Source organism: Eriocheir sinensis, chromosome 28 (assembly GCF_024679095.1).
Source record: "Eriocheir sinensis breed Jianghai 21 chromosome 28, ASM2467909v1, whole genome shotgun sequence".
Taxonomy (NCBI): domain Eukaryota; kingdom Metazoa; phylum Arthropoda; class Malacostraca; order Decapoda; family Varunidae; genus Eriocheir; species Eriocheir sinensis.
This window is the reverse complement of record NC_066536.1, coordinates 437323-462500: the sequence shown is the minus strand read 5'-3', so window position 1 is coordinate 462500 and position 25178 is coordinate 437323. Positions and strand designations below refer to the sequence as shown.

Genomic DNA, 25178 nt, shown 5'->3' with positions numbered 1-25178 from the left:
AGTAGTAGTAGTAGTAGTAGTAACAGTAGTAGTAGTAGTAGTAGTAGTAGTAGTAGTAGTAGTAGTAACAGATGGTCTTGGCTGCATCAGGAAGTACAACATAATGAAACACCTGCCCAAACAGTCTTCGCGGAGTCATTAAGACGAAGGTGTCTGGCGGAGCAACACAACACACCTGGCAACACTCACATATTCACGGAGGTGCCCTTGTGTGTGTGTGGTGGTGGTGGTGGGGGGGGGGGGGGAGAGTGAGTGTGAGTGGTTGGGCTTCTTGATTCTCCAATACAACAAAGAAAAATATGAGTAAGGATGTGTGTGTGTGTGTGTGTGTGTGTGTGAACTTCTGAGATAGACTGGATACAAAGGTGTTGTCGGAGGGATGGAGTAAGTTGGCTGAGGAATGAGGGTTAAGGCGGAGGGGGAGGGCTTAAGGAAGACAGGTGGAGATGGAGTGAAGGGCGGCCTTGGAAGAAGTTTGAGAAAGGGTGTGTGTAGTGGACGAAGAGGAGGTAGAGGAGGTAGTAGAGGAGGAAGAGAATGAAAAAGGGGATGAGGAAAAGGAGGAGGTGGAAGTAAAGGGAGGATCGGGCTAAAGGTGAGTGGTGGAGAGATGGGGTAGATACTGAATGAATGAAGGGGAGGTAGAAGAAGTAGAGAAGGAGGGGGAAGAAGAGGAAAAGGAGGAGAAAAAGGAGGAGGTGGGAGTAAAGAGGGTCGTATGGAGGAGAGGGCTAAAGGTACGCGGTGGAGAGATGCTACTGGACGAAGAGGAGGTAGAGGACATGGAGAAGGAAGAGGAAGAGGAGGAAAAGAGGAGGTGAATATAAATGGTATCGCATGGAGGATAGGGCTAAAGGCGAGTGGTGGAGATAGGGTAGGTTTTGGACGAATAGGAGGCAGAGGATGATATTAATGATGATGATGAGGAGGAGGAGGCGGAGAAGGATAGAGCTGACCACCGCCCACCGCCAAGCAAGCGCTCACTCACTCACTCCCAGCCTGGACCTTATTGGAAGACGCCACTCTCACTCTCTCACTGGCTCTCTTGGCGACCTCACGCACACCTTCGCCCAGGTAAGCTATGGGACACCTCGCTTACCTGAAGTTTGTCTTTCCGCTTTCAACTTCGCTTTCCCGTTTCGTTGCTCTTCGCTGCTTCACCGTCTCATTGTTTCTTTTTTTGTTTTCTTCTGAATGTCCACCAAGTTCTTTTTTCCCTCTCTGTATGACCAGTATAATTAATTTGGACTTTCGCTCTTGTTATACACTGTGGTTTTCTGTTTTTCGTTGGCTATATTCTTATCTTTACATTGTTACTGATTTTTTTTTCCTTTTTTTTTTTTTTTTTTTTTTTTTTTTTGGCTAACGTAGGATATTTTCTTTCCAATTTCATCATTCTTTTCTTTTCTTGATTTTCTCTAAGTTTATGTCATTGCAGTCTCTCTCTCTCTCTCTCTCTCTCTCTCTCTCTCTCTCTCTCTCTCTCTCTCTCTCTCCTGTTGTTTTCCTTTATTGAGGATGTTCGCTCATCATGATTTTGTTGGCGGTTCTCGTCTAGGGTTGCACCGATTAATCGGTAAGTATTCGATCGATTAATCAATGTATATTAGGTAATTCAAAATGATATATAAAATTATGATATGAACTGAAGTAAAAATCAACATATTACTTTATATTACAACCAAGAAAAATTATATACCTATTTCAACAGTTATTGTAATATAATGAAAAGTATGGAACTTATTAAAACCAGGATGTTTCTATTCTCGTCCCATTCATCGCCTGTTATAAAATAAAATAATAGCAAAATACAAGTTAGGGGCAAGTCAAGGGGGTGCAGAGCCAATATCTTAGGTCCTAAACAGATATGTATCAGATTCAATATTTTTTTCGTGAACTAAAAGAAAAGGGCACACACAGATCTCCAATAACGACAGTACCAAGTGTCCTCAGATTTTTTTAAAAATATCAGTTCTGTAGTAACTTGCAAATGAGAGCGTGAACGGGATTATAACATATTTCCAAAGAGGTCAACTGCCCATGACAAATATTACGTGTTACCAGGGGAACACCACAAAGGTTCATCCATATTTCGCTTCCCCTCGCCCGCGCCTCCTTGCTGCACGACGCCTCACAGGTTAGCATGGCGTGCAGAGCAATTATTAACGTAACGATCCACCCCTCCACAGGCCCGTCACCAATACAAGCTTTACCATAAAGATAACCAGAAGGGCTTTGAGGGACACGCCGAGAACATGGTAAGGCTGGCAGTATAAGAAGCCCTAGAAGATGTATGACAGTAACGGCTGCTTCCCTCACGCCGACCCTGAAGAGTAAGTGGGGCTCGTAGATAGGACAGGGATGGCATAGCTTACTCTCCTCTCTCACACAGCTGTTCAGGGTCATCCACAACGATGGTCATATAGCCCGTTCGAGGGATTCATGTTGAGATAAGGACGGTGACGGGGACAATAGTAATGAGCCAACAGAGACAGCTTACAGTAACATTTCTGCCACACGCGCTAACACACCAAGAAAGGTTGCTTAATGATTCATGGAAACATCGCCACCTACACGTATCTTTGTGCTCCTGTAAGGAGAGAGGAAAAAGAAGAAAATTTTGCTCTGGGAAACTGAGATGAGGCTCTTTCTTTCTTTTTTCTTTTTTTTAACGTTTCGCTTATGGCGCCGGTAGGCTTTTTTGGTAGGGCCTGGTGGTCGGCCCCAGCCCGTTATGGCAAAGGCAAGTGTTTATAGGGGCACCATCTTGCCCCCTAGAGCTCATCTTTGATAATCTCTTTGAGAGAATCTAGAGTCCGGGTTAGGGATTGTCGTTTTGGACCCTTTTCTTTGTCCCGGGATTCCGGGATAAAAATTAGCCCTAATCCCGGGATCCCGGGAATTCCTGGGATCTTCAATTGTCTAAAATTGCACATTGTACCAAGTTTCCCCTTCAGGTTTTTGATGTGCTTAACATAATATATATGTAGAAATATTACTGTAGATTGACTCATATTAATTCCACTTAATGTTTAATTCCAAATTTCCAGCAAACACTTTGTTTCTCAACAAAGTAAAAGGAATAAGAATAAGAGCTAAAATATGCTTCGTTTACTACTTTATTTTTGTTCTGCTTCCGAATTCCACTGCGAATGACAATGTATTATAGTTCATTATCGCTGACAAAAAAAAATAACACGTTTGTTTCCATTTATACTCAGTGAAATGAAAAGAGTACTAGAAGATCATCCTCAAGGTCACATCTACATGGTCTTTATTTAATTCAAGAGTTAATTTTCTTCCCTCAGGAAAACCCACACAATATAAGGTGTCCTCCTGCACGACAGACGCCTCGCTGTCATAACAGATTAGCTTCTATCTCTACTTATTCATTCCCTATAGCTACGTCGCGTGCCCCTGTTACATGAAGCCACGTGTGTGTGTGTGTGTGTGTGTGTGTGTGTGTGTGTGTAGAAGAGAGAGAGAGAGAGAGAGAGAGAGAGAGAGAGAGAGAGAGAGAGAGATACTGTGGGTGACGACCTCCTTGGTCTCCATTCACCCCATAGATTAGTTGGGTTCAAGACAGTCTTTAGTTAACTAAGTAATACCAAGTTAATTTATCCGATCACTTTACTGCTTTTCATTATCCTTCAGTGGTACATGTTCCTTGCCAACACAAAAGAGAGGAGATAATCCAAATAATATTCTTTGGAGTAGTATGAGTTGAGTTGTAGTATTACCTATCGCTACATTCTAAGAAAGCAATACAAGTTGATATTCTATTTTCTGCGACATTAAGGTATTCTTTGGCCACAGCCGTACAAAGCCCCGTGTGCGCCGCGGCCCGGTCTGTGTGTCTCCACCACCGACGGGCAACAATGGCTAACCGGTCCGCACTGACGGCCACGATTTATGTCTCCTCTGAATTAAGAAGTGCGCCAGGAAACATGCAATCAACAGACCGCTAGGAATGGTAGTACCGGCACGGCAAACAATGGGAGAGAGCACATAAAAACGGGACAAAACAAATAAAACAGTCATACCAAAACCGCTGTACACACACACACACACACACACACACACACACACACACACACACACACACACACACACATCACACAAAACATTAAACCGGCGTTGACAAAGAGTTCACAACGAGATACATTCATGACACGTCGTATATAACACCAAACAGATACTTTACACACACACACACACACACACAAACACACACAGAGAGAGAGAGAGAGAGAGAGAGAGAGAGAGAGAGAGAGAGAGAGAGAGAGAGAGAGAGAGAGAGAGAGAGAGAGAGAGAGAGAGAGAGAGAGAGAGAGGAATAGCAGCCAATGAGTCTTAAAACCTTGATAACAAACGTTCAGGCAGACGTGCGAAGGCTGGGAGCGAGGAATGTGAGGAGAAAGTGATGGGTGTGTAATGAATGGGCTTTACTTTTTTTTTTTTTTTTACTTTTCTCCTTGTTTTATTTTTTTTCGTCGAATCTTATATTTTGTTTCTTTTCCTGTCTTTTTTTTTTCTTTCTAATTCTTCCTTTTTTTTCTTTTGTTTCTTTTTCTCTTTCTTTCTTTATTTCCTCACTTCTTTTGCTCCTTTCTTTCTCCCTGTCTTTCTTTGCCTCTATTGATCCCTTTTCTCTTTCTTCCATCATTTTTCTGGTGTCCTCTTTCCTATTTTCTTTCATTATCTTCACCTTATTCGATTAGCTATACTCGTCTTTATTTCTTCGTTTCCGCAATTATATATATTTTTTTGTTTGCAGATTTCTCAAACTTTCCTTCTATATTTTGCAATCACTTTTTTTTTTGATCGCCGTTTTCTTTTTATATTTTGTTATCGCATGTCTCTTTATTTTCTTTTATCTACTTATTCATTCGCTGGTCGAGATGAGGAGGAACGTCTAAGAGCGGCAAAGAGACGTTATCGAGGCCACGGAATGAAGGAACAGAGACGGAATGAAAATGAAAGTGGAGGAGAGATGATAATTATAATGATGGGTAGGTTGATGGGTAGGTGGTGGCTGGGTGGTTAGCGTACGGGCCCCGCATTCACCGCGCTATGGACGACGTCGGTTTGAATCCACCCGCTACCATCTGGGATTTATCAGTCACCGCCGAGTGGCCTAAGACTACCCACATGCTGTTCTGAAGACCATCAATCATCCCGGACTCTAGAAGAAACCGTCGAAGTGAGTCAAGAATGAGTTCCAGGAGGCAGCATGAGCCAAGCATAAATGGCGCCACTAAATAAATTGCCTGCGCCATGACGGGCTTGGGCCGACCACCAGGCCCCTGAAGAAAGCCTACCGGCGCTACAGGCGAGGACGTAAAAAAAAAAAAAAAATGACGAGGCGAAACGGGGACGCTATACTGATAATAATTATATGACTCACTCTCCTTAGGTGATAGCGATGCCATCTATAAGAATCATCACCTAAATAGTAATGCGACCCGCCGCCACTACTACTATTAACATCACCGTCTCCACCGCCACCATCATCACCGCACCTCTACCACCACCACCACCACCACCACAACTATCGATGTAGTAAGCATGGAGAACAATTGAGGCGGTGGCATGGCTTTTGTTAGGGGGGAGGAGGAGTACAGATGGTGATGGCGGTGATGGTGGTGGTCGCTGTCTTAATTCAGGGCTCCTCCGATAAAACACAGCACTACACAATACAACTTAACACAAAAGACTTCGGAATGGCACACAGACACGAGCACGATGCATAATATTCCACTTAAAACCCGCCAACGGACCACATCAACAAAAGAAGGACGCTGACAACACACCTGAGAGTTCATTCATTCCAACAGAAGCTCAACAGATGCTAATGACCTCTCGCCGTGTGCAAATGAAGGCCCAGGTAACACGCAGCAGACCCTTCCTCGCACGCCAGCAATCCATCTACTGAATAAAACGAGTTATTTTACAGGGTGGTGGTGTGCATGTATGGTGTTGTGTGTGTGTGTGTGTGTGTGTGTGTGTGTGTGTGTGTGTGTGTGTGTGTGTGTGTGTAATTGTGCGCGTGCGTGATGAATATAAGATCATAAGAATTTGTAACAGATTCTACTGACCAAAACCACGCTATAAAAGGAGTGTTTGTGAGCGAAACAATATTGTGTCATCGATTCCTTGTTTTCTCTGATTACCGACCATGTGGCCTTGTCTGCCGCAGGCCTCGGAAGCCTAGGCAAGTGAGATGTAGTATTAATGAGCAGCCCATGGCACCAGCTGGCTCTCTCGTGGGGCCTGATGGCGACTGTGATCTTAAGACATGAATAGTATACGATTTTTCCCTATTTCCTCTCTCTCTCTCTCTCTCTCTCTCTCTCTCTCTCTCTCTCTCTCTCTCTCTCTCTCTCTCTCTCTCTCTCTCTCTCTCTCTCTCTCTCTCTCTCTCTCTCTCTCTCTCTCTCTCTCTCTCTTCGATATTTCATTCGTCATCCTTTAGTTCCAGGGTAACAAGGAATGGAGGAGGCAGAAGAAGAGAAGAAGAGGAAGAGAAGAGACAATTCTATTGTTTCAATAGAGTGTCACATTTTGGAGATATGGTGCATTGAATTTCTCCTACTTCAAAAATTTCCGCTTTTTTAAAGTTGTGTTATCTTCACAAAATCGTGTGCACTGACTTTGCGCAATCCGACCCAAGTGTCCAAATTCACTTTTCTAATGTCTAACTCCTCCATAATCATATTCTAAGAGTTAAAAAAATTACAGCAGAGGTGCCATTTCAAAGTGCTGTTTTGGGCACACACACACACACACACACACACACACACGGCCCGGTAGCTCAGGGGTAGAGCGTCTGGCTCACAACCAAAAGAAGCGGGGTTCAATTCCCCGGCCGGGTGAATATAAGTTGGGTTTTTCTTCTATCACGTGTAGCCCCTGTTCACCTAGCAGTGAGTAGGTACGCGACGTCAGGCAACTTGTGACCTCGTTGTCGCGGTGTGTTGTGTGTGAGTGGTCTCAGTCCTACCCAAAGATCGGTACTACGAGCTCTGTGCTCTTCCGTAGGGGAACGGCTGGCTGTCTCGAGAGAGACCCGCAGCAGACCAAGAGGTGAATTACACACACACACACACACACACACACACACACACTACCGTTGTGTTAGGTAATGGAACAGTATGCCAGTCACGTAACCTTCATTGTCAACTCGTCACAATTTGACGAAAGCCTCTCGGGCAGGCTGGCCGGCGTGGCTCGGCGGCGTCTCGCATTCATAGCTATTTTGAATGCTGTCCTATCTGGAATTACTTAAGAATCACCAAACCACGGCACACACATTCTCTGCGTGCCTCTATTTCTCGACCTTTGTTATCGTGGTGAAGGTTTTATGTTTTAATTCCCGTCCTTTATTATGACATCGACGACTTGAGTGATTTAAAGCGAAGAGTAGCCATACAAAACATGAACTAGATTTACCATTTGTTTCATTTGAGTGTACGAAGTCATTTTTGTTGCGTCTGTCCTTAGTCTTTTCTTCCTATACCACCGACTTCAGCTCGTTCAGGAAGGGAATATTAAACGCCTCAAGAATCAAATTGAAAACGCTCGTCATCAACTTTCCGGAATGAGCGATTTATCTTTTCTCCGTCCAATTTTTGGAACGACATTTTTGTGGAGCAGCTGGAAGGAGTGGAACGAATTTTATTTACGTATTCGCCTATGGCGCCGGTAGGCTTTCTTGATGGGGCCTGATGGTCGGCCCCAGCCCGTCGTGGCGCAGGCAAGTGTTTATAGTGGCGCCATCTTGCATTGGCTCATGCTGCCCCCCGGAGCTCATCTTTGATCCTAGAATCTAAAGTCCGGGTTGATAGGTGGTCTTCTGGACAGCATGTGGGTAGTCTTAGGCCACTCGGCGGTGACTGAAAAATCCCAGCTTGTGGCACCGGGCGGGGCGCGAACCTGCGTCGTCCTGGACGCGGCGCCGTCACGCTATTCACTCAGCCACCGCCTCCACTCTTTCTCTCTCTTGCCGTGTATTCTTTTGATGAAAAAATAATAATCTTTTTCATCGACAGGAGCGCCTCGAGGAATTCAACACCCTTAAGAAAGAATTATTCATCCGTAAAAGAGAAGGACTGATGACGCTCCGGGGAAAGCCTCATATGCCTCATATTTATTGCTGAACGGTGTTTGTGTGTGTGTGTGTGTGTGTGTGTGTGTGTGTGTGTGTGTGTGTGTGTGTGTGTGTGTGTAATTCACCACGGCCAAATCACGAGTTTGACTCGTAATCGCTAGCAGTACGCTTCCGACATAAACAAGTGCTCTTTTTAGGTCCACTCCGAGCTAGTGCACTTCCTAGCGATAGAGGACTTGATCGCGCTGCAGGACAACCCTGGATAAAACCGGCAACCTTATCCCACATCTGGATATAACGAATCCAGGCTGCACTAGAAATTTCGAACCCAACGAAGCAGAAAGAACCACGTCTGACAGTTCCGCGCCATCCCACGGACCTCTCTCACACACTTTGCCAGCGCATTCTCTCGCTGCTCATCGTTTAATCGCCTTCGTCTCCCCTGCCCCACGCTGGTCATCGACGGGTGATCTGTGGGAGGACTACTGTACCGGTTCTCCTGTCCTGGCCCTTCACCGCCTTTCGCCGTGTGTATTGGAGCTTCGCCGCCACCTCCCATCTTTGTCCGCTGATCGACGTGAGGGATGGAGTGCAGCGTTTTTTGTAGAGTTTTTTCGCCGCTCCCTTTCGGCGAAGGACTGGGTCTTTCGGTTTTCCTGGAAGAGTAGGGTGATACTTTGTTTCACCCCATCCTTTTCTTCGCCCCTCCTGCCCCTTTCACCTAGCTTTCGTAGTGGCTAGCCTTGGTGGCAAGTAGGGTCTGGGTGGGCGTTGCGTAGCTTTTGGAGCCTCGCCACCACCGACTTTTTCTGCCTGCTTTCTGGTGCGAGGGAGGGAGCACGAATTTCCGTAAGTCTCTTGCCGCCCAGTTTGCCCTCTTTTGGCTAAGGATGGGGAGTTTCACTGATAGTGGAGACAGAGGAGTGATTCTTTTGTTTCACCCCTTCTGTTTCACGGTCATGACTTCCTTTTTCTGACTAGTCAAAATCTTCTCCGTGTAGCGCAGGGCTACTCGGCGACCTTCTAGTTCCGTGGTCACACGCTCTGGCCCGTGCACGCCCTGTACCTCTTGAATGGCTTCTTCAGCCGGAGGAGGGTGCAGTTCGCTACGACTGGCTAGAGCCCTTCTTCCCGAGGGAGGCGTTCCTCGCCTAGCTCGGGAGGGCAGTCGCTGACCTTAAAAAGGGCTCCTTGTAAAGGAGGTCCTCTGACAAACTCCATTTTCCTCGTTTCCTTGACTGATCCACTCCGTTTTGGTTGGGGTTTAGGTCTGATTCGACGTTCGGTTTTCCTCCTCAGCCATTCGCGGCTTCTGAAGCAACGCTCCCTTCTCCCCCCTCTATGGACTGGTCGGGGAACGGAGAGAGGGCGGGAATTCGTTGCTCTTGCAGCGCCTCCCAGGCCTTTCGTGGCTTCTGACGCCTCACTGTACTAACTCCCGTCTTGTCGCCCGTTCGGAGTGACGGATGCAGTGACGTGTTTTTTGAATGCTTTCGCCGCTCCTCGCCCGTTCCTGGCTTACGGGGCTTCGCCTCCTCCTCCCACCTCTGTCAGTTGGTTGGAGTGATGGATGCAGTGCGGCGATGCGTGGCTCTTCCGCCGCTCCCCGGCGTTTCTGGGATGCGGCGTTTGTTTCTCGGCTCACTTTTGTTTTGCCTGTTCTTCTTTGAACTTACGGGCGTCTTGAGCAGTTGTTTTCCCTCTCCCCTCGTGGATAGGGAGCTTCTTGCCCCTTCGCCAAGTGGTAGGTAGCAAGTGCTCGGAGTGGACCTAAAATAACGGCTTTGAGGTACGAAAAGCTTAATTTTTGGTCCACGAAAGAGCTAGTGCACGCCTTCGGCCGCCCACCCTTCCTTCCCGACCAAGTTCTAAGCCCCCAGTCCTCGGGGGAGTTCTCCAATGGGGGCTGGCGGTGTGTGAGAGAGGTACTGCTAGGACCTCATACACCACACCCCATCCCCCTTGTTCTAGGGGGGACAGTAACCACTCCTAGTCAACGGAAATAATTCGGCCTTGGCGGGGCCCGAACCGCCGCATGTCAGGCTGTGAACCCTGGCAGCGCGGCGTTCGAGTCGATTGAGCTATGGAGCTCAGTCGCCGTGTGTGTGTGTGTGTGTGTGTACATTAATGCATTCGAAGGACACCCTAATTAGTATTGTCACGAGACACAGACTAACAAAATAGAGAAAGAAGCAGCAAAATCAACGCCTTCATAAACAGTTACCCAGGAACATGCCAAGGAAGGGACGGGGGAGGGGAGAAAAGGCAGATGTGGAAACATGAAGGAAATCATTGTAATAGTGAGGGAGGACGAAGGGAATAAAAGGGAGGGGATGGAAGGGGAAAGGAGGAGAGTGGGAAGGGACGGTTAGGGAGTCACTTTGTAGCAATTAGCCTGTCAGACGCACCATAAATTAATTCCGAGCGTTTCTCGGTGTTACGTTTTTGCCAGGTCCTTATCTCTCTTTCCCCTTCAGATATGCCTCGCCCCCATGCCGGCCCTGCCGCTCCTACTCTGCCCTGCTGCCTCCTGTTTCTCCTGGTGGTCCAGCACGCACAGCTCATGTTGCCTGGTGTGTGTGTGTGTGTGTGTGTGTGTGTGTGTGTGTGTGTGTGTGTGTGTGTGTGTGTGTGTGTGTGCAAAAACGTGGTACAAAAATAGAATGCTTCATCTGCTGCACAATTTTACTGAGACTATCGCAAACTTTCTCTCCACACCCAACGTTTCAGCGTGTGCACAGTTCCCGGCCACCGGTGCTGCCCACCCCTTCACACCCCCTCCGCTAGCCGCCCCCCAGCAGGCCGGCACCGCTTATGCGACGCCCCTCAACGCCACCCTCAAGACAAGGCAAGGAGGGGCGAGACTTTTATTTCCTCACTTGTTATAGTCTGACGGAGGCCACGCAGAGCATTGAAAATATACATCATGCTTCCTTAATGGCCGTAAACAAGCTGCGTGACAAAAAAACAAATGATAGTACATTTTCAGACTTTTCCTGAGCACTTTTGACTTTTGAATTGACTTTTTCTGTCTGTCTGTCCGTTTGTTTCTCACTCCCGCATTCCCCCCCCTCCCCCCCAGGGTTGCGGCGGCAGAGGAGGCTGAGGAGCGGTTGGCAGCATTGTTTCAGCACCTCGTCTCGCAGTCCAACGCCACGGAGTACTATCTGCTGTACGACGCCTCCCTCCCAGGTACACACACACACACACACACACACAACTATCCTAAATCATTCTCTCTTTAACTGTACAGGTTAAGTGCCATAATCACGGGTGTCCTAACGAGTTATTAACAGGTGAAACGCCGTAGAAGTAGCATTAACGAGTTTTATGAGGAGAATATTTTTTTTTTCTGCCAGTTTCTCATATTTTCACCTCCGTTCACTTTCCTTCACCGCCCCCAACACACTTTCTCTCCCTTCACCCCCCCAACACCACACTCTCCTCCTCCCCTTTCTTTCCCCTACACACACTCGTTATTTTTTTCCTTACCCCTTTGTTCCTTTATCAAATCTCGTCTGCTTGATCTCAATTGCGCTTGTTTTTTCTCTCTTTTTCCTCATGTTTCTTTATACTTTTCATCCTTTTGCTTTTTCTTTATTTTTTTATGCATTACATCCCTTATCATATCATAATCTCTCTCTCTCTCTCTCTCTCTCTCTCTCTCTCTCTCTCTCTCTCTCTCTCTCTCTCTCTCTCTCTCTCTCTCTCTCTCTCTCTCTCTCTCTCTCTCTCTCTCTCTCTCTCTCTCTCTCTCTCTTCTTGTATTATTCTCCCTTCTTACCTACCCACGCCTCGCCTCACCTCCTCCTTCCTCAACGTTAATATTCATGCAGACCGTGATGCATGATAACGAGGGATCTTTGCATGCACGGCGCCGGTCTGACCAAACGTAATGTCACTCTTCAGACATGCATAACGTCCCTCTCTTTAAGTCATATATTCACAGTGGACTGGCCTCCTCTTATTTTCTTTATCTAGCAGCGGCCACGTTCGTCCAATTCTCCGTCATTTCAATTTTCCGTCTATTCTTCCTCCTTCTCCTCCAACTCCTCCTCCTCAGCCTTCCCCTCCCTCTTCTCTACCATCACAAGGCACTAGGTAAATAATGTTAAAGTCTTCATGTTTTAATCCAGAGTAGGTGAGCGGGGGAATGCAGATAGAGATGAAATATTTGTTCCGTTTGAGGACCTTTTGAAGCGAGGCGAGTGACGTTATTGTTGTTATTATTGATGGTGATGCTTTTGTGTGTGTTGAACTGCCTGACAGTGGCTTGGGAGGATCATGGCGAAGGAGGGACTAGGAGACGAGAGGGATAAAGAAAGCTAGAGGCTGAGGAGGCGGGAAAGAAGGAAAACTACACAGCAAAAAGCGAGATGACATTTATGATAGAGGTCAGGAAATGAACGAATAAAAAGGAATAGTAATGGGAAATGGGGATAAAAGGAAGAACGGAAATGAGAGAGAGACGATAAAAAGAATCAGGAAAAGATAAAAGGAAAATATGGAGAAACGGAGAAGGAAGAGATTGAAGCTGAAGGAAAGGAGGGATGAATGTAGCGGGGAAGACAGGGGAGAGAGCGATGAAGGATGGGAGGGAGGGAGAGAGGAAGGCAGATAACGCCATGTATGTACTAGTTTGCCTCTTATCCTTACATCTTTCCTTCCTTCTTTCCCTCCGACACATTTTTTTACCCCCCCCCCGACAATGCACACAACGAAGAAAAAAGTAGGCAACCATTATGACCTCATTGAAACAGCGACAGACAAATTAAGTAAAATTAAAGCAATAGCTCCATATCTTGAGCTAAGACCATAAAGGAAGACGACCAAACCCTAGATAAGCCTTCCTAATAACTCATAAAAAAAGGAAATGGGTAACCATAACGCGAGCTGACATACTGGGCGAGGGAGAAGAAAATCAACCTTACCTAACATTAACTGTAAGAGTGATGACATGATAAAGACGCCATATATGAGAAAATAACGTACATACCTCTAATAATTATTCATCTCTTCGCGTGTCGGTTCCTCTTCTCATAACACATCCCCCTGGACACGAGTGCTCGAGTATGCCGTGGAGTGAGAGGAAGGAAGGTGTGATCGATGTGGCTACGTAAGGAAGTTTTGTGTCTGGCATACCACACAACCTTGACCAAACACTGTGCCATAAAGTGTTCCTTGACCAAACACTGTGCCATAAAGTGTTCCTTGACCAAGTGCTGCACACTAAAGTATGCCATAAACAAACACTGCACCATAAAATGTGCAATAACCAAACACTGTACCATAAAGTTTGCCTTCACTAAACACTGTACAATAAAATCTTAAGCCGAAGTATATTGACATAAAACTGCTTGACTCTTGAAGGGCTTAGTTACATGGCATTACTACTCGTAGCTACTTTATAATATCAAACATTCAAGTTATAATGCTAACACACACACACACACACACACACACACACACACACACACACACACACACATAATCAGTTACACGACATTATCTATCGTTTTCACTTCATTATCTCAAGTATTTTCATTGTTAGAAGACTGCATTGTAATCATCGTTAATATACACTCTAGTACAGTTTCATCAGCAAATTTCATATATGGAATAATTACGAAATACAAATCAGTGTTAAAATCAATAGCCTGCCTACCTGACGCCGAGGACAGGTACGAAATTGACACAGTAAATAACAAACGGTTTGAGCAATGCATTCTATGGTACTTTGTGTGACCTGACCCGCCACGACGTGTTCTAGACTCAGGCCATGTCGTGTGATGGAGGGAGATGTTAGTCACGCTTCATGTGCCACATATAGTGAGGTGTTATGGGTTCTGCACCGCCCAGCCGTCTCTACACATTGATGAACACTACTAACACTACCTCTGTGCTCACCACTACCGCTACCACGTACTATAAGAGGCCGTTCTAAAAGTACGTAACGCCCAAAGGGGTAGGGAGATAGTTTGTGTTACGTTCCCATCAGGAGGGTGTCTGAATGTGTTATACGTGACAAGGGGTGAAGAGAGTTAAAAGATTGATGAGAAGAACACTTACCGCCCTCGCAGCGGTGGATGTTCCATCAGCCAAAGCTTACCTGTCAAAGAGAGAAGTAAAACATAATTAGAACACATAGAAATCAAACACAGGCAAAGCATAAGTTTAAATCTGCTTGTATGGTGAACGAGAGGAGAGAAGTGCGTGGAATGTACGAGTAAGGTGTGTGTTTGTTGGATATAACCACAGTCTACATACACTGTGAATATAACGTCTGTGTGAACTACAGTGAGATGGAGGAGAAGAAGGGAAGGAATGAGGAAGAAAATGCGTGGAATGTATGGTGTGTGTTTGTTGATTATAGCTAAGGTGGAGGAGCTGCGAGCGAGACCAGAGGGCTAAGTAAGTCTCTCTGTTCGTATACTGAAAGAAAATGATGTTAACTCTTAGAAGCCGTGACTCATTCTGTGGGTGACTCTGACTTTTCTCATTCACTTTACACATTATTTTTTTCTTAAACACTCTCTCTCTCTCTCTCTCTCTCTCTCTCTCTCTCTCTCTCTCTCTCTCTCTCTCTCTCTCTCTCTACCTGTCTTTCTATTTATTATACCTGCATGCCTGTCTCCGTGTTTTTGCGAGTCTACCAGTGCACACACACACACACACACACACACACAAAAGGCTACATAATAATTTCTACCAACAAGATACACTTCAAGACTCAAGGTGACATGAAGTGTGCTCGAGAGAGAGAGAGAGAGAGAGAGAGAGAGAGAGAGAGAGAGAGAGAGAGAGAGAGAGAGAGAGAGAGAGAGAGAGAGAGAGAGAGAGAGTAAAGGGGGGGTCTGAGACAGGTGTGGTGCTAATAAGCAGGCCCTCACAGGTGTGGCGCAAGACGGCTCTTCAAAAACTCTAGGAGCTGAGTAGTGGCGTGTAATGTAAATACATAAATAAATAAGCTAGTAAAAACTAGAAACGAGGAAGTCCAGAAGATGAAAATATATGTAAGAAGAAATGTAAAGATTAAAAGTCCAGGAATATGAAAAAGTCAAGAATACACAAGAAATAATATATATATATATATATATATATATATATATATATATATATATATATATATATATATATATATATATATATATATATATATATATATATATATATATATGAAGATTTTCAACCATTACCGAATGGAAGAAGATTACCCACATGCTGTATAGCTTTTCGATTAACCTTTATTTCAGCGACTTTGGCCAAGAGGAGCACCGCGGGAAGCATGGGCCAAGGAGGCATATATTACGGCAGTCACTAACGGGCTGGGGCCGTCCACCAGGCCCCTTAAGAGAGGCTACCAGCGCTGAGACGCTCATAAAAATTACTGATTTTCCTTCTTTTACAGGCTTGGCGGGGACGATAACAGCCATCAGAGGACGATGGCGTGGAATGACTCTCTTCCGTTGCTCATCCTCATCCTCGTCGCTGGAGTGGTGGCTGACGGGCATACACGGGGCGCTAACTAAAGGCTACGACCCCGCCACGCATAGGAACGTGCTCGTCGCCTGCACCGCCTCCCGCACCGCAGAGATCTTTCATAAGGTGCTCGTCCTGTTTCATCACCTGGGTGTGCGTGTGTGTGTGTGTGTGTGTGTTTACGACCGATTGTTTGGATGCTTCTTTATCATTCTATTTGTCTGTGCCTCATTCTAGTCACGTCTGTCGGTATATCTGTCTGCGACTCTCTCTCTCTCTCTCTCTCTCTCTCTCTCTCTCTCTCTCTCTCTCTCTCTCTCTCTCTATTCCTCTCTCACCTGACACACCTGTCCCCGTCCAGGCAAGCCAGGCGGGCCTCGTGTCTCCGTCCGTGCATTGGTACGTGGCCTTGGAGGAGGAGGGGGCGGCGGTGGGGGCCCTGGCAAGCCTACGGGAGGGCATGCAGGTAGGGCGTCCGCTATATTCACTAACACACCTACACTTACACTCTCTTACCTTAACTTTTCTCCTACACTTTCCTTTCTACAATACATTAACCCTTAACCCTTAACCCTTCTCTTACATCCTCCATTTCTAACACACTAAGTAAAAAATTCTTCCTTTCTAAAACCTTTTCTTCCATTCTACGGTTCTCTAAAATGGATTTTAATGAAATGCTCTCTCTCTCTCTCTCTCTCTCTCTCTCTCTCTCTCTCTCTCTCTCTCTCTCTCTCTCTCTCTCTCTCTCTCTCTCTCTCTCTCTCTCTCTCTCAGGTGACGGTGGCGGAGCGTGCTAATGGCGGCCTCTACCACCTGTTGGCCTCTTACGTGGACACGAGTGGAGAAATAGCGTAAGTGTTTTGGTGTGTCGTTGTGGTGGTGGTGATGTGGTGGTGGTGCTGCTGCTGCGGATAAGATGAATGATGAAAGGGAGAGATAGAAAGATAAATATGTATATGAATAAATAGAAAGATAGATGGAGAGATAGATAGATACAGATATAGATATAAATATATAGGTAGAGAGGGAGAGGGAAAAGATTGAAGGGGAACACTAACACTCGATCCCACATGTACTTTTCGTAGCAGTTAATATATATATATATATATATATATATCTATATATATATATATATATATATATATATATATATATATATATATATATATATATATAAGTTTTAACAGTAATATTGAAACCATGTATTTTAATTATTGTTATGCCGGAAGTGTTACTTGGGTTTCGTGTCGCCGTCAGGAGACTCCGTGGGAGGGAGATATGTAAAACACCTTGCACAGCTTCTATAGTTTAATATTCTTCCTTAGTAGTACAATTCACTTTAACTCTTCACTGACCACTAGCTTACTATGACTGGGACTGACTCCTCTCGCCCTCTTCTCCTATATATATACCGAACAGTACAGTCTAGAACGTTACAGTATATTCGATCATACAAGAATGAACAAGTAATAAAAATCTGGGCGAGTTGGCAACACTTCCCGCCTGGCGCCTGGCTGTGCCCCGCGGGGCGCGGGCGGAGCCATTGCTCCCCGCCCCCCTGCTCGCTCCTCCCGGAGTCTTTCAGAGGCCCATAGACCCCGGGAGAAGCTTCCAGCACAACATTATTACTATTATTATTATTATTATTATTATTATTATTATTATTATTATTATCATTATCATCATTAATTTAATGTATCGAAAAAAAGATGAAACAAACACAAAAAAATGCAAAAACAAAACAAAAACAACAAAACAAAGAAAGAGCAACTAGAGACACACACAAATTCACTTTTACTGCGAGAATACACACAAAAAACAAAACGACTAAGAGAAAACAAAAACTAAAGCACTACACAAAACGGGAGACTAAACACTCCACTTGGTCACTCTGCAGGCTGGAGGAGGTCGGCTGGTGGCTGTGGCTGGGCGGGGGAAGAGCGATCGGGGGCAGAGGAAAGACGGAAAGAAGAGGCGGAGACAGCGAAGCGAGGGAGAGCGCTGGAGGGCCCCCTATACTGACCCGCTACGTTAAGGACCAGTATAGGGACATGCGGGGACGGCAGCTGCGATCGTGTGTGGTGGAGAACTCGCCGTACTTCCGGATCAAGACCTCAGCAGACGGCAGCCTCTACCCCGGGGAAGGAATCGACGTGAACCTCCTCAACATTCTCGCCGCCAAGATGAACTTCACGTGAGGAGCTGCTGTCCTTGTGTGTTGGTTGCTGATGCTGCTCTTTTTCTTCTCTTTTTTTTCTCTATTTTTTGTTCTTTCTCCTCCTCCTCCTTATTTGTTTATATCATCTCGTCTTCCTCCTCGTTCTACTTTTCTTTACCTTCCTTATTTTTTTCGCTTTCTCCTTTCAGACTCTGCATCTTCCCTCTACACTTCTTTTTCTTGTTATTCTTGTTTTTGTTATTTACTTCTTCTTCTTCTTCTTTTTCTTCTTCTACTTCTTCTTCCTCCTCCTTCTCCTCCTTTTCTTCCTCTTCCTCTTTCTCTTCTTCTTCCTACTCCTACTCCTCTTCCTCCTTCTCCTCCTCCTCTCCTTCTTCTTTTCCTCTCCCTCCTCCTCTCCTTCTCATCCTTTTCTCTTATTTCTTCCGCCTTTTTTCTCTCTTCTTTTTTATTTCATCTTTTATTCATCAAGTAATTTTCTATCTCAGTTTTCCTCTTTCGCTTTCTTGTTTGCGGAGGACCTTCCTTCTTGCCTTTTTCTTGGTGTCGCATATCAGTTTCTTCTTTTTACTGCTATTCTACAATTTTATGACAGGGATTTTGATGAAGCTTCTCTCTTTCTTCTCTTTCTCTTTTCTTCCCATTCTCTCGTCTCAATGAGGAAATAGTTATATTTTTTTCACGACTTCTTCGCCGCAGGGTTTCCAACTTGGCGTCTTTCAATCTGACGTAGTACCTCTCCCTCATTTCTCGCCCCTTTAACAGCGCCTTCTTATCTTCCTCAGTTTTCGACTTCCACACCTTACATTTAAGTTTATGTAACGGGCCCAAATGATGCGGAAAAGGACCCAAAATCCTTCCTTCCCTTACGCCTTTCTCCTCTCCGGAACACAAACAGGTACCGGCTGGTGGAGGCGACGGACGGTCAGTGGGGTGAGGTGCTGCCCGGGGCCGTGACGGGCATGATCGGTGTGGTGGCACGAAGAGAGGCGGACATGGCTGTTAATGAGATTACTATCACAGGTACATACCATCCAATTGGCTGTTAATGAAACCTCCATCAAAAATGTTCTCCACTTTCATCCGTTTCGCCGGTAAACTCTGGAACAACTCTTGTATTTCTTCCTTCCTACGACTATGAACTATAAGATGGAGAATATGAAGACACGTGTAGACTTAACCAGTCGATTCACTTATTGCATATCGTTCAGTTTCCAATATGGGATTAGCATGCTATTATTACCTATGCTTACATCCTTTATAAACATTTTCGCATAATCTTTTACTCCCCTCCTTCAAAAATGTAACTTAAAACATGGCCACAAACCCCGTAGAATTATTTTCAGAAGCTGCCCAAGACGTTTCCTTTTATTGTCCCCTCTAAAAAAAATTGTAATGAAAACATGGTTACAAACACCGTAGAATTTTGAACGTTGCATCTTTCAACGTTAGACCGGTGTGATTTACTACTTTTATCTTCTGAATGCCCAAAACTGCACCACCAAAACACCACCACCTCATGTTCCGGACTTTCCACGAACAGGCAAAAGGGAGACCGTGGTCGACTTCTCGATGCCATACTACGTAGAGGGGACCGTGCTGATGTCCCCAGCCCCGGAAGAGAAGAACCGCGCCTTTGCTGCCTTCTCCCCGTTCTCCGGTCTGGTAAGGGACACATGGCAACCCAGGAAAGAGGAAGCATATTAACGCAATGAGCGTTGCGAGGACATGGATAATGAGTGCAGGCATAGGATTCACTGACTATGAGGTGCGATACAGGCCAATAGGTACACGAGAAGAAAGTAAAAGAGGTTAAGTGTGTTTTTTGGTATGTTTTTGTCTAGCAAGAGATCCTCAGCCTTGGCTGAGGACGGGGCAGCGTCAGAATAAAGGTGAAACCATTAGCTCTATCATAACTTTCTCTTTCCTAACACAAGTCACTGTACACGAAATAGGAGTATTCTGGAGGTGATTTATTAAGGCATGCAAATGCTATGGTGACCGGCGACTAACTAGATGAGGAGCCATTTAGCTAGTCGGGTCTCCTCAGTAAAATTCAGTTAGTCCCGCCGTTTACCCGTGCTGGCTCGTCCTCATGTCACTCCTGTATCTTTGTTTAAGTCTGACTCGAACTACAAGCACTGCGACCAAACGTTCCTTATTGACCATTTGCTTTGTATTTACACTTTACTCACTCGTTGCAGGTTTGAGCAATGGTCTTACGCCGGTGATGGGTCGTAGGTATAAAGTTATGCGAGCCTATAATAGACTCTAGGGGGAACCATCCCTTTCAAAACCCATTTATTTTCTTTACGTGCCAGGTGTGGGGGATGGTGACGGCTGTGACGCTAGCGATGGGGTTCGTGCTGGCGGCGGTGGTGTGGGTGCGGGAGCAGTATGTCGGCAGGGGCAGGATGGCCAGGCTGACCCTCAACACTCTCTCCTTCACCGTGTTTCGCTCCCTCGTGGTCCAAGGCAACCTGCTGTTCCCTAAAGAAACGCCGCTCAGAATCATCTTTTTGTTCTGGTACATGTTTTGCTTCATTATATACGGTAAGTTTCACGATTCTCCTTCCTCTTTTACCTCTTCCTCTTCTCCCATTTCCTGTTCTTGTTCTTGTTCATTTATCCCTCTTTAATAAATGACCAAAATAAATTCATTGTATATGGTAAGTTCCGCGTTGCTTCTTTCTCTTCCTCTTCCTCTTTTTCTTCTCTGCTTCCTCCTTCTCCTCTTCCTTCTCTCCATTCCCCTGCTCTTGTTTGTGTTTATTTACCCTTCTATTACGACAAACATAAATCCACCTTTACCGCTCCTCCTTGTTCGCCCGTCAGCCCTATATTCCGGCACCCTCACGGCCGTGCTGGCCCTGCCCACCTTCACCAAGCCCATCGAGACACTCACGGACCTGCTTGTGGCAGCACGGCAAGGCAGACTCCATCCTGCTGTTGTAAAGGGAACTTCCAACGCTTTCCTCTTAAAGGTAAGTTCTCTCTCTCTCTCTCTCTCTCTCTCTCTCTCTCTCTCTCTCTCTCTCTCTCTCTCTCTCGTGTGCAACATGCTTGCGTTCAGCACTAAACAGCCATAAGCATGATCAGAGAGAATGGGAAATGGGAGCCCAGACGCAGGGTTGCTAGTTGGAAGATAAGGGCTGGGGGAGCGCGGAACAAGCCTCTGTGGGTTACGAAGTTTGAAAAAAAAATTGAATCTCGAAAGCACTGAGTTGCCTCATGGGTCTCAGGGCTTATTAAGTGAATGTGGGTCTTGAGGAATGTGGAGAATGTTAGAATCTGTGTGCATCTCTTTCTGCTGGTCTGTCTGTCTCTCTGTCTGCCTGCCTGCCAGCCTGCTTGCCTGCTTGCCTGTCAGTCCTGTCTCCCTGTCTGTCAGTCTTTCCCTGTCGAGGGGTTACAAAGGGAAGAGTGACGAGTAATTTGGTGACTTTCAGGAGGCGGAGGACGGCATCTACAAGGATGTCTGGGACGTCTTCGAACCCGCCCTCGGATATGCCAAGAACTACGACGCGGGAGCGGACAAGGTGAGCTGCTGTCCCGCTCACTGTTCTAGTCCTTGTTGATAAGTGACGAGGGCAACAGTTATAAAGACTAATCCAGTGTCTGAAATCAGTTCAAAAGAAAACGAAGGGAATATTTATCCCAAAATGGGGTAGGGAAAGAAATAATGATCAGCAACAAAACTATTAAGAGTAGAGGAATACACCCTCCTGGGACAAACAGGTAGTGCAAACTCAGCTCAAGGATAAAGGAATTAGGAGGATAAATATGAGATGGATCATTTCTGCTAAATTTAGTAGTGTACAAACAGTCACATATCTTGCCGGTCCTAGCATACAGTCTAGAAGCTTAGCAACTCACAAAATAGATAGAAAATGAGCTAAGAAGTGTAAGAAGATGAATGGAGAGAATAAATCGCGGTGAAAAGTAGGGCTTGAAGGTATTCTTATGAAATATAAATAAATTAACTTGGCCAGGTCTTATTATGCGTAGGCCTGTAACATGTGTAATGACTACAACAGGTGTAACAGTTATCGTGACAGGTGCAATGATGGGTATGAGGTACAATGATGACTGACAAGTGTAATGATGACTGACAGCTGCAATAATGAGTGAGGCAGGTGTAATGATAGCAGTGACAGGTGTAAATGAGTTACAAGTGTAAGGACTGGCAGGTGTAATGATGAGTGAGGCAGGTGTAATGATTGGTGTGACAGGTGTAATGATGACTGACAGGTGTAATGATGAGTGTGGCAGGTGTAATGATGACTGACAGGAGTAATGATTGGTGTGACAGGTGTAATGATGACTGACAGGAGTAATGATGAGTGTGGCAGGTGTAATGATGACTGACAGGAGTAATGATGAGTGTGGCAGCCGTAATGATAACAGTGACAGGTGTAATGATTGGTGTGACAGGTGTAATGATGAGCGTAATAGGTGTAATGATGATTGTGCAATGTGTAAGGATGAATGAAAATGTAATGAGTGTAACAGGTGTAACGATGCCCGTGACAGGTGATGACGGGCCCCTTCGTCTTCATCAACGCCAGGCTGGGCTCCGAGGTGCGTGCGGCGGCGCGGGGCATCCAGAAATTCTACATCTCGCGAGACTCGTTCTACCCACAGAGCTACGGCATCGCCTTCCAGTCAGGCTCCCCCATCAGAGTCGTGATTAGCCCCATGTAAGGCATTCAGAGTCGTCTAGGCCCGTCAATGGCAGCTGAATAACGTTGCACCTAAAGGCTATAGATTCGCCTGAAAATAAACTCGTTGTGACCAGGTAAGAGAAGAATGGAGGGTAAAAGTAAGAGGAATGGGAACAGGGTGTGAACTGGCGAGGGAACAGAGGAGACGCAGCGTGGAAATGTGCTGCCAAGGCACAACGAGTTTACACCCCTGCAGAATCTTTTTGTTTTTGGCAGCAACTTCATGTGTGTGTGTGTGTGTGTGTGTGTGTGTGTGTGTGTGTGTGTGTGTGTGTGTGTGTGTGCGTGTGTGTGTGTGTGTGTGTGTGAGAGAGAGAGAGAGAGAGAGAGAGAGAGAGAGAGAGAGAGAGAGAGAGAGAGAGAGAGAGAGAGAGAGAGAGAGAGAGAGAGAGAGAGAGAGAGAGAGAGAGAGAGAGAGAGAGAGAGAGAGAGAGAGAGGAGTATAAAAGATAGTATTATGCAATTTTATTTAAACCTCCTGGATTTTTGTGGCACCCCGCGAGCAAGAGAATCACGCCCACACAAGCCGCCTCCCGCCGCCCTCCGACTGTTGCTCGCCTCCTCTCGCGCCTCTCCCGCAACGATTTTCTGCAGCTTTTCCCTGAGCCGCGAGGGAGACGCGAGGGAGGGAGCTGAGAGGGGACGATGCGACATTAAATTCCAACCTAAATATAATTCTGGTTTTCCGTGTTTTCCACGTTTATTTTCCCCTTTTTATTATCTCTTCGAGCGTCGACTGCATGTTCTTTGTTGCTCCTTGCCTACCCTTCTTTATCTATTTTTATGTTCGTCTCTAAAACAAAATACGAGGACTCCAAACTGTTATGCTAATTTGTTTCAAGTCAAAATTTTAACCGGCGTATCTGTTATCAAGTTAATTATATTGAAGTGTGTGTGTGTGTGTGTGTGTGTGTGTGTGTGTGTGTGTGTGTGTGTGTGTGTGTGTGTGTGTGTGTGTGTGTGTGTGTGTGAACAGATTTAATTGGGTTTACATCTGTTCCTCTCATTTTCCGCCCCTTTCGCTCTCCTCTTCCTGTACACGACGTCCAGTAAAGCCCAGCACTCCCTCTACACTATCTAGCTCCCACACTTTCCTCTTTAATCCATCCCTACATGACATTCCATCTCTTTAATTTTATCTCCCTTTTCTCCCATCCTGATACCTTCTCTCTTCTGCCTCACACAAGTATCCACCAACCCTGCACTTTACTTTCACTTCAGTCTCTCACTACCGTTCACCTTTTCTTCAGTCCACCCTTTTCCCTTTCTATTTCTTCCTAACTTAAGTCCTTTCGTTTCTCCTTCATGGCCCTCCCAGCATCTCCCTTCCTCCTCTTCTCATCCCTCTAACAAAAGTACTTCATCTTATCTCTTATATCCTCTCTCACAGCATCACTATCATCTCTCCTCTACTTATTTCCGCCATCCCAAACTAAATCCTTCCGCCGTCGTTTGCTTCCTTGATTATCTCTCTCCTTCTGGTCTTCTCCTTCTCCTAAACCTAAGCCCAACCACCTTCTCCTTTTTTTACAGCCTCTCCGGCCTCATTCCTCTTTCACTTCTTCACGTACATGCACCGAACCTAAGTGCCCTCCTCCGCCTCCTTCTTCCTCGCCTCTCTCCATACCTCTTGTCATCCTTCACTTCTTCAATCCTTCCTCCTCGCTTCTCTCCCTTCTTTTTGTCTTCTTCCACTTCATTTGAACGCTCCCTCCATCTATTTTCCTCGCTTCTCTCTCTTCTTCTCCTCTTCCACTTCTTTTAAACGCTCCTTCCATCCTTCCTCCTCGCTTCTCTTCCTTATTCTTATCCTCTTCCATTTGTTTTAAGTCTCCCAAGCCTAAACGCTCCTCACCGCAGTCTCCTTCTCACAGGCTCACCAGCATCACCGCCTCGGGCCTAGTCGGGAAGTGGATGAGGGACGAGGTACGCAAGGTGACCAAGTCCGTGGAAGTGGAGAAGAACTATGCCATCACCCTCGTCCACCTGCAGGCCGCCTTCTTCATCCTGCTCTTTGGCTTTCTGATAGCGGCCTCGGCTCTGCTACTGGAGAAGGCCAGCCACCGGTGCGGATTCAATAAGGGCGAGGTCAGGGTCACGGAGGGGGTCACTGTGCACCAGAATGGACACGTTTCGGCCTCGTGACTTGGCCTGTGCCCCTGAGGTACCGAGTGTGAACCAAGGACATAAGATTTGCAGCAGCTGAGAGTTAGGAACAGGCAGAACAACCGATGGAACGACAGATGGACTGACGCACTGTGAAGCAAGACCCCGCACTCCCACAAACATGGAACTTGCAGCAGCCAAGAGTCAGAGCAGGCAGGGAAAACAGATAGTATGATAGATCGACACGCACTGCACGCCCCACCATCACGCTCACACCCACGCAGGTCTTCACTTTTCACTGTCGTCAGGATGCAGATGCGATATGAGCACAACGAGGACCAGCGGCAGAACGGACGAGAGACAGGGAAGCAAGAGAAGGAGGAGGAGGAGGAGGAACACCAGGAAGTCAAAAAAATCGTTAGAAAAAAAAAATGCATGCAAAAGGAGAAATCAAATGAGTCGACCGAACGGACAGAGGAACACACACACACAAAAAAAAATACTGATACTGTGGAAAAAGACGAGTAACACAAATGCAAGTAAATTATACGAAGCAAACTTACTTTGAAGCTTTAATCTA

General features: G+C 46.0%; 1 protein-coding gene across 1 annotated transcript; it reads left to right on the top strand.

Annotated features, from left to right (window-relative positions):
- Positions 1–359: 359 nt before the first annotated feature.
- On the top strand, positions 360–25178 carry LOC127004338 (glutamate receptor ionotropic, delta-1-like). The gene is made up of 15 exons (XM_050871896.1): positions 360–1074; positions 10588–10683; positions 10841–10958; positions 11193–11302; positions 15519–15715; positions 15951–16055; positions 16364–16440; positions 17487–17783; positions 18667–18791; positions 19312–19433; positions 20090–20321; positions 20604–20752; positions 21218–21307; positions 22302–22468; positions 24367–25178. The coding sequence occupies exons 2-15, from the start codon at positions 10590–10592 to the stop codon at positions 24635–24637; spliced, it is 2154 nt and encodes a 717-aa protein (XP_050727853.1). The 5' UTR covers positions 360–1074; positions 10588–10589; the 3' UTR covers positions 24638–25178.

Bases quoted from the DNA above. Each gene is read 5' to 3' on its own strand.
- LOC127004338 (XM_050871896.1), top strand. From the start codon at position 10,590: ATGCCTCGCCCCCATGCCGGCCCTGCCGCTCCTACTCTGCCCTGCTGC. The intron at 10,959-11,192 runs GCAAGGAGGGGC...CCTCCCCCCCAG, and splicing joins AACGCCACCCTCAAGACAAG to GGTTGCGGCGGCAGAGGAGG. The intron at 20,753-21,217 runs GTAAGTTCTCTC...GGTGACTTTCAG, and splicing joins CCAACGCTTTCCTCTTAAAG to GAGGCGGAGGACGGCATCTA.